The 8,935-nt window shown below is 38.2% G+C and overlaps 1 protein-coding gene across 10 annotated transcripts in view; it reads left to right on the forward strand.

Annotated features, from left to right (window-relative positions):
• LOC309538548 (ankyrin repeat and KH domain-containing protein 1-like) overlaps nucleotides 1-8,935 on the forward strand; it is a 96,763-nt gene that overhangs the window by 41,280 nt on the left and 46,548 nt on the right. For 9 of the 10 annotated variants that reach the window (XM_082234132.1, XM_082234123.1, XM_082234125.1 and 6 more), the window contains exon 15: nucleotides 6,105-6,854. The exons of the other annotated variant lie outside the window; for it this stretch is intronic. In XM_082234132.1, the coding sequence (XP_082090258.1) occupies nucleotides 6,105-6,854 (750 nt within the window). The remainder of the gene's footprint in view (nucleotides 1-6,104; nucleotides 6,855-8,935) is intronic. 10 annotated transcript variants of the gene reach the window in all.

Below are 8,935 nucleotides of genomic sequence, written 5' to 3' on the forward strand. Positions count from 1 at the left end.
AATAAAGTTGTCAGCTTCCTTCAAGGGCCTCATCCAGTTCTGACTAGTCCTGATAGGAAGGTGATATGTATTTACTGGGTGGGACACTTCACCTTCACAGCAAATTCAGCATTTGAAAGCCTGTTGAGAGAACCGTCACCTAATTAATAATTTGGAGAAGGCAAGCTCACAGATAAAACCATATCCACTAAGAAGTTTTTGTGAAGAATATACAATGTGAAGGCAACTGACTCTGATGTAGCACAGCATGTCTTGAAAACACAAAATTGGAAATGTTGCCACCAAGAAGTGACATTCTTCATTTTCACTCAGTGTGCAGTATTGAGTCATCTGGAGAAATTCTCTTTGTGGCATTGTAGAGCTCCCAGTGCCAGCAAATACTGGTTGGAAGTGCTCTTAATCAGTTATTCTGGTTGTTCAGATGTCAGTGTCATTTTCCAGTTGTTTGTTTAGAACTAATCTGTTGTTCTTTGGCACTGCCCTTCTTTGGGTTTGGGATGTAGACTGATCTTCTCCAGTCCTCTGGCCACTGCTGAGTTTTCCAAACTTGCTGGCATATTGAGTGTAGGAGGGCACAAGGAGAAGGGGACGACAGAGGACGAGATGGTTGGATAGTGTTCTCAAAGCTACCAGCATGAGGTTGACCAAACTGCGGGAGGCAGTGGAAGACAGGAGTTCCTGGCGTGCTCTGGTCCATGGGGTCACGAAAAGTCGGACATGACTAAAGGACTAAACAACAACAAAAATCTGTTGTTAATGCCAAACAAAGTGTGTTCCTCTGAGATGCAAATATAGCAAATCTACATTCATGTCAGTTCAACAGATACTTTGGCCTGGTTCACATGTATTGACAAACCATAGTCCAAAACTATGGTTTACCTTGAACAAGCTGGTGCACGCTGGCTTAGCATTATGTGTGAATCTGTGCTTGTGGTTTGTTTCTTTCTGGACAAACCGCAAGTGGGTGCAAAGGTTTTTTCCTGGCTTACCACTCATGATTTGATTGGGAGAAACAAACCATGAGCGCTGATTTGCATATGACACTAAGGCAGCTGCTCCATTAGTTTGTTTTCCAGCTCTAGAAAGGAACAAACAAAGCAGGCATAAGAGAGCAGCACGCACGCACAAGCTGCTCGTTTGAGCTAAGCCATTGTTTGTTTCTGATCATGCCTTATTGTTAAATATGATTGAGGCCACTGACTACTAGAGTACATTCGTGGATGTCCAACTTGAAATGCCTGTAAGCATAAAGACTGTCAAAAGATTAACAGTGCAATTCCTTTTCTTAGTTGGTACCAGTATCATTTACAAATTTTACTTTTGTGTTAATTTCAACTTTTTTGTTATATACTGCTTTCATTTTTTTATTTTTTTCAGTTGAGCTAAAACTATGGACAGTGTTGCATGGAATTTACAAAAATCACATTTTTTAAAAAAAATTAGAAGGTCAAGAACTCAATTCAGATTGGAAGCCATCATTTTCATAACCATTAGCCAAAATGTGTTATGTAATATAGTTTCCCAGCTTTTACCCCTTTTTCCAAGCCTCTTTTCCAGAAATCCATCTAGACAATACTTACTTACACAAGAGAAAATAAAGGGATTTTGCCAGGGGATTGAAGGGAAGAGGCTGTTTTTGTCTTTTCAAGTTGCTCAGAAGTGCATGTTTGGGTACTGCTGGATTCATTCACCTAAAACTTTGTGGAGATGTGAAGTGTTTTTGTTAGTTTTACTAGCCGAAGAGCTGTGTCCCTTCCATTTAGTTCTGATTTAAACCTTTGTGTAGCTACTCATAAATTTCAATATGCCATAAGACTTGAAGTAATAAATGACCGTAGCAGAGGAAGGAATTAGTCAATGGGTGCACACTATATCAGGGCTGCACTATCCCAGTTAAGCTTCACCGTGTCTTCTACCTTCAACTGAAGATGGTTTCAACTTTTATAAAGTCTAAAAATTGCTTCAGCCTCAAATGGCTTCCTCTCAGATGTTTCATTGTAATTGCCTCAATCTGTCAAAAAAAAAAAAAAAACACTCTAAAATATTTTGTCTAGACACCACATTAGGCCAGCAAGCTCATTCTCATTGACTGTACACTTACAGAAATTCCTCTTTGCAATTTACCCAGACACAACCCTCTCTTTAGAAGTCCAACAGGGTTAATTGGGGTGGGCTTTGAGTTGAAGATTACAACTTTAATTTTATGAAGTTCTGGCATATTTTTTATGTTTTTGATTTCATGATATACCTGCTCCAAGCCCTAGGGATAGGATGGGATGGAAATTAAAATCTATGAAATTTTTGGGCAGCTAGCGTACTGTAATTCTTTCTGAAAAAAGCCATGCCAATTTTCCTTCTGATTACAAATTAAGACATGACTTTGACAACCTTTATCTTATGGATCATAGACACCATTTTCTTCTAGAACTTAAATACTTGAAAGCATATTAATAAGTTCTAGTTTTGGATTCCTGGGCCTTCAAGTTCCATGAACAACTTAAGGGACTTGAGAATTGAGCTGAATTTCCATGTTTTTATTGTTGTGAATTATATTGCCTGAAGAGTGAGGTTATGGGTGATGCTAAGCCTCGTTTATCCTGATAGCTATGAGTTGTACTGACTGCTGAAGTACATTAGCATATAATTCTTTTTAAAAAAATAATATATTTACCTTAATATATAGATATATTCAGCTGTAGTGCAATTTATCATACTCTCAGTCTGAGTTCATGGGTAAAAGCTCATTAAATTTTGGACAGGGGAATACCAAAAACATATTTTCCTTTCTGCAAAGTTCTTGGCAATTTAGAGACATTGAGCAGCTGGCTTGGGGTTCTGTGTTGGGGTTTAGTTTAGTTTAGTTTAGTTTAGTTTAGGTCTTTCCCACTACGGACACTCTGCTTAAATGCATTTCAAAGCGAAATGTTCAAAAATCCATTTGGTCTAGTCTACAGGAATCATGCTTTCTGTCAGTTTCAGTGTATACTTGCAGTATACAGGTGAGCTGTGTGACCAAATGAGTGGCTTCTTTACTCATGCATTAACAGTTTAGTTGGCAGAAGGCACCAACTAAGCACATGAAGAAGCAAGGATTAAGCCCTTATCACGATGGTTTCAGACATGACTATTGCCCTTGCAGGAGTTACAAAGGGGTTACGTTCGGAGGATCATGCCTAAAGCCAAAACCATGTGTAGTCAAAATACATTGGTTTCAATGGCGGATGGGATTGCAAAAGTCATTTTTCCTGGAACCCTGCTTCCCCTCACTTTCTTTTTGGCCACACGTGTAAAACTGAATGCACATAAACTATGGGCTTACTGTACTTGCACTAGAAAGGTTATACTTGTTATTGGTTTCATAGATTAATAAATTGTGTCACAGCCAGGAGATATCAAAGCAGTGTGCAATTAAGAGTAAACAATAGATTCAACCCTGCATCTAAAAGTTTTATATAACAGTAATTGTGGGAGTGGAGTGACTTCTCCTCCAAAACAAAACGATGAATGGTGCCCTATAGCATTTTAGTAGCCAGTGTAGCACTCTCACCAAAAGTGGTATATGGGGTTGATGGGATACTACAGTTAACAGCCTAGCTGCTGCATTCTACACCTTTCTGGCTAAGGCCAATGCATGTAGGTCAGTAGGTCATCCAGTCCTGAGGTTTCCAATGCCTGGACTACTGTGGCCAAGCTATCTTATTCCAGAAACTGCTATAATTGTCTTACGAAACAAAGCTGGTAAAAAGTACCTGCTGCTTCAGATGGAGTGTAAGTCTGTCCAGAACAGGTAACTGATGTATCTCCCAGACCTGGGAACCACTTTTCCACAGGGCCTCCTTTTTGCCATGGCTTAAATTCAGTTTATTGGCCCTTATCCATCCCACTCCTGTGCCCAGACACTGGTCCAAAGCCCGCATAGCCAATTATAATTCAGATGTTGCAGAGAAGAGTTGACACTGCTCCAAAGCCCATAACAACCATTTCCAGCTGCTCTATGTAGATGTTAAATATTGTTAGGGATTAAAAAAAAAGTGCCCTGTGGCACCTGATAACACAAATGCCAAGGCCCAAGAGACCTACTTTTTGCCAACTTGTGAATAATGGTGATATTACCTTCCTCTGAGGTGGCCAAAAACATATTTCACCTTAGCCATTCAGATATTTCAAGGCACATGTTTTCTCTGACACAAGTTTTGATGCTCCTTTAGAAAACAATTATACATGAAGCTTCCTCCAGCATTGCTCTTCTGCCTCGGCTTATACCAGGTGTGATCAACATGGTGACCTCCAGATGTTGCTGTACTACAACTTCCATTTGTTTTCTGTGATGAGCACAGTATCTCGTCTCTCTGGTTTTCTCCTCCTGGACTTCCTGATAACTTAAATTCCTTACTAGGCTAACCTTGTGAGAAGCAATGTACCTATACCCTATAGCTTGTTGTTAGATTATATTTTTGGTATATGGTATCAATATAATATTTTTGGAGTAGTTTTGAAATATTCAAAATGTTTATTTGTATTGGATCCCAGTAGAATAATAATACTGTCAAAAATATGTGATGGGAGAGGGTAAAGGGGGGAGAGTTGACATATACAAATCCCATCCTAAAGTCAAATCAGCACAGCCTTTGGTCTATGCTTTGAGCTGTGACCAAACTTGGTTCACTTTAATATTATTCTTAGAGTAATACTGATGAATTTAGGTTTTTTCTTCAAATAAAAAGTGGCATATGTTAATGTAAAAAGATTCATAATGAAGGTGAATGGTGACCAAATGCTTCCCTCTTCAGATGACTGATAGAATTAACAGTCCTGATGGGTTGAGAAAATAAAAACATAACAGTGGTCCAGTTAATTACTTGGTGTGCTGGCAGCTTTAAAGTTGGCTTAACATGTGACTTTCATACTGCAGGCAGTGTCAGTTACCTTAATCTATATCACACTGGTCCTATTAAGGCAATATAATTTAATTGTGCCTATAGGTTTGCACGGTTTTATGCCTCAGCACAACTCCAAAGATAGGAAAGCTCAATTAATCTTGCATCAAGACAGTTCTAACTTTTTAAAGCATATTTTAAGAACTTGACATTGAATATATATATATAACTATAGAGCCCCAAACCCACACATTAGTTCATTTTTAGCTAAATTTGTTGTAGTATAAGAGTTGCTGTGAGCATCATAAAATCTGAGTCAAAACACAGTGTTAAAAGCCGGTAATAGTAATGCTCTGTCTTGTCAAATAAACTTGTTTGAGATTATTAGAACAGCTTGAGTGTTGCAATGTAATTTTGAAACTTCAGGGTACATAAAGGCCATCTTGAAATTGCATATTCACCCCATTAAATGTTGTATCTTTAGTAGTTTCTTTTCTTTTTCTCCCTCTCCCTCACACGCAAACTAATATTTTTGGGGGGGTTAAAAAATAGTGCATTAATGTAACATTGACTTTTGACATCTGCACAGCAAAGCTCTGAGCAAAGGATGACTTGAATTTGTAGAGGATAGCTATTTCTTTCTAGATGCCTTTTGTGATGCGTTTAAACCTTTGAACTGAACTGTTCAGAGAAACAGGGCTTTCTGCAGCAAATGCTCATTTGCTTTTAATACGTGTTCAATATTTTTGCATTGGTCCTTATTGAGGAATATAGCTGTTTGCAATTTTTACAGTATGTTCTTAAAGCACAACTCCCAGAGATAGGTAGAGCGGCGTATGTGTTGGATGTTGTGTTTGTTCTGCAAGTTAAGTCTCTAGTGTTGCAGCGTATTTATAGGATTTTGCTGCTTTTGTCTGTCTGAACATTAGTAGTCAAGACATCAGTAAATATTCTGTATTTTTTGCAGTATAATTTTATTTATTTGATAAATAATATTTAAGGGGACACATTTGTATTTTAATATTAACATAGTTTTTTTACAACTGGAAGCTAGGGTCCATTTTAAAATTACAATTCTGTCTTGTGCTGTCTGTCCTGATATGAGGTGTAGACTTTAATCTATTTTATGCTAATGTGGTTAGTTATAAAGTTTTGGGTGGGAAAAGCGTGGGGAGGTATGGGTTAACCTCAGCATGGCATTTTTTCAAACATTTTTCGTGTGCTTAGGTACATCCAAGCAGAAGTCAACTTCCCTTCAGGTAGCAGATCAGGAGCTACTGTCACCTTTTCACCCATACCAGCCTTTGGAATGTATAGTGGAAGAAACTGAAGGCAAGCTGAATGAACTTGGACAGAGAATTAGCGCTATTGAAAAAGCACAGCTTAAATCATTGGAGTTAATTCAAGGTGAACCTTTGAATAAAGATAAGATTGAAGAGCTCAAAAAGAACAGAGAAGAACAAGTGCAGAAGAAGAAGAAAATACTGAAGGAGTTGCAAAAGGTGGAAAGGCAATTACAGATGAAAACACAACAGCAATTTACCAAAGAATATTTGGAGACCAAAGGTCAGACAGAGTCGCCCCTTACCCATCAGCAGCAGTGCCCACACACAGGTGTCCTCCCAGAAGTGGAAGGCAATGAGGGTCTGCCTGGGGATAGCTTTTCAGAGTTATGGCAGGTTGACAGAATCCTGGCAGGTAAAGATGAGCAGCAGCACTCTCCACCATCTGCTAAGCAAACCGGGTTTGTCCCTCTCCAACCTTTGTCAACGCCACAGTGTAATTTTTCAAGTAACCTAGGCTGTAATGGGACAGATTCTTTTGAACTTCAGAAAGTATTAGGTAATCAGCAAAATGTAGGACAACAGCAGCCAATTGCAGGACATGGTCAGGGGCTGTTAGTTCAAGAACCAGACGGATTAATGGTTGCCACTCCAGCACAGACGCTAACCGACACTCTTGATGACCTGCTAGCAGGTGGGTTGAGAAATATGTTTTCTTGCATTAATGTGTGTGCTCCGTTCCCTCTGCCCTCATTCCCTCTTGCAATTTTCCCTTTGGGGAATATTTGTTTTAAATATATTTCTTTCTTAGTGCTTTTAATGTTGACATTCAAGTTATAAATTCCCAAATATTTGGGTTGCTTTATCAAAGGTTAAATATTAATATTTTGCTATATTGAAATCTTCCTATATCAATCATTTGGGCTTCCACTTCAGCAGTTGTAACTTTTTAAGGAAAACTAGTTACAAGAAACCAAATGGTGTTATGCAAATATGTCTAGTTGACACTTGCCTCTGAAGGTATCACTGGGCTCATGATTTCAACACTCATGTGAAGGTGCCATTTGTATGACCTGACACACCTCTGTAGGGATAGCGAGGAGACTTTGATGTATTAAAACACCAGCAGCTTTATTTGGAAATTAACCTACAGGCTTACTCATTCATATATAGTAATATCAGAATATCGTATGCTTGTGAAAATGAACCCTTTGAAATACGCTCTAACTACATGGCAGCGCTAGAAATACTTGCAGCAGTTCGGGGATGATAGGTCCTGCTGAGGAACAAACTTAGCTTACACTAGCTATTGTCAGCTTAGCTATCACACCATTTTAACATCATAAATAAGAATGGTTGATTAAGACTAATAGCGTAAGATGCTAGGTAAGAAAAACCACATGCGTGGTTTATGTATAGACTGCAAGCTTTAACCTTCATTGTAGAGTAATTTGTGAGGCTGAAAGTAAGAAAAGGGCTTGCCCTTGTGGAGTTTGCAATGATGTGCTGGCTCCATTTTCCTTTACTGTCTTTGGCAGAATATAGTTTCCTTTGTGTTTGTATCCTAAACTGCTAAAACCAATGCTAAAACTCCAAAACTAAAACTGCTGTGGCCATTCCTTTTAGATGTTGAAGCTGTAGATAGCAGTGTTTATTTGAGTCTACTGCAGTCTGGATGGGTCTTGGTTTTGTTTTGAAACTATATTTGTTTTGTGTTATGTAGTAGGAATACTCCTTTTGAATTTGAAAAAGGGAATGTGAAAGGTGCCTCACCTAACTCGTCAATATAGTTTTTGCTTATTAAATGTTAAGTTACCGTATTTTTTGCACCATAACACTCACTTTTTTCCTCCTAAAAAGTAAGGGAAAATGTCTGTGCGTGTTATGGAGGGAATGCCTACGGGTGGCATGCCTATGGATTTTCCTCCTCTAAAAACTATGTGCGTGTTATGGTCGGTGCGTGTTATAGAGCGAAAAATACGGTATTCTTCTTGTGAGGAAAATAGCCCTCTTGATGACCCTGTTAGCTCATGTTCAATAAAGTAATACTATCAGTTGTGATAAAACAAGAAAAAAGATTTCCTTTGGCTGGGTTGGGTTCAGAAATAAAATGCAGCATAACAGAATCCCTTGTAGGAGAAAGGGAAAATGTTTATGGATCTAAATGAAGTGTCTTTTACTTTTTTATTGTGCCAGCATTTTATGGATACATTTTCATAGATGATATCTCATAGAACTGGTGCTGTCTAATCTGTTGGAAGTTTGCTTGAAATGGATATCGTGTAAGTGAAGTGATTTCCCATCTAACTTACCAGCAGTAACCATGTGCTCTGTGCTATTTCCCTTCAACTCTGCCAAAGTGAGGACAGGAAAAATAAATCTCATTCTGATTTGGCTTCTTGATGTCAATATGTGACTGATAAATCTGATTGAGAGAAGCAAATACTAAATAAACTTAAATTTTAATAGTGTATATATCACCAACCAGGAACTAGGAGAGTTAGAATTCAGCATTGGGGGAAATCAGAAATTTGAGTAGGCCAAAATCCACTTGAAATTGAATTGGTGTGAAGATGTTTGGAAAATGTGTAGTGAACTTACTAAATTTAATAAGGGAGCTCAGTTAAACTAATTTGCCAAAGTTGTGTACTGTTTATGATTTATGTCTTTTTGAAAGATTATGAAGCTGTTAGGTTTATTGAATATGTAGGTTTCTGAAACCTACACCAGACTTTGCAGTTCTCTGTTCCTCATTTGCTCAAGTAAAATGAATGG

The sequence above is a fragment of the Podarcis vaucheri genome (assembly GCF_965113315.1).
Source record: "Podarcis vaucheri genome assembly, chromosome: 8".
NCBI classification, from domain to species: Eukaryota; Metazoa; Chordata; class Lepidosauria; order Squamata; family Lacertidae; genus Podarcis; species Podarcis vaucheri.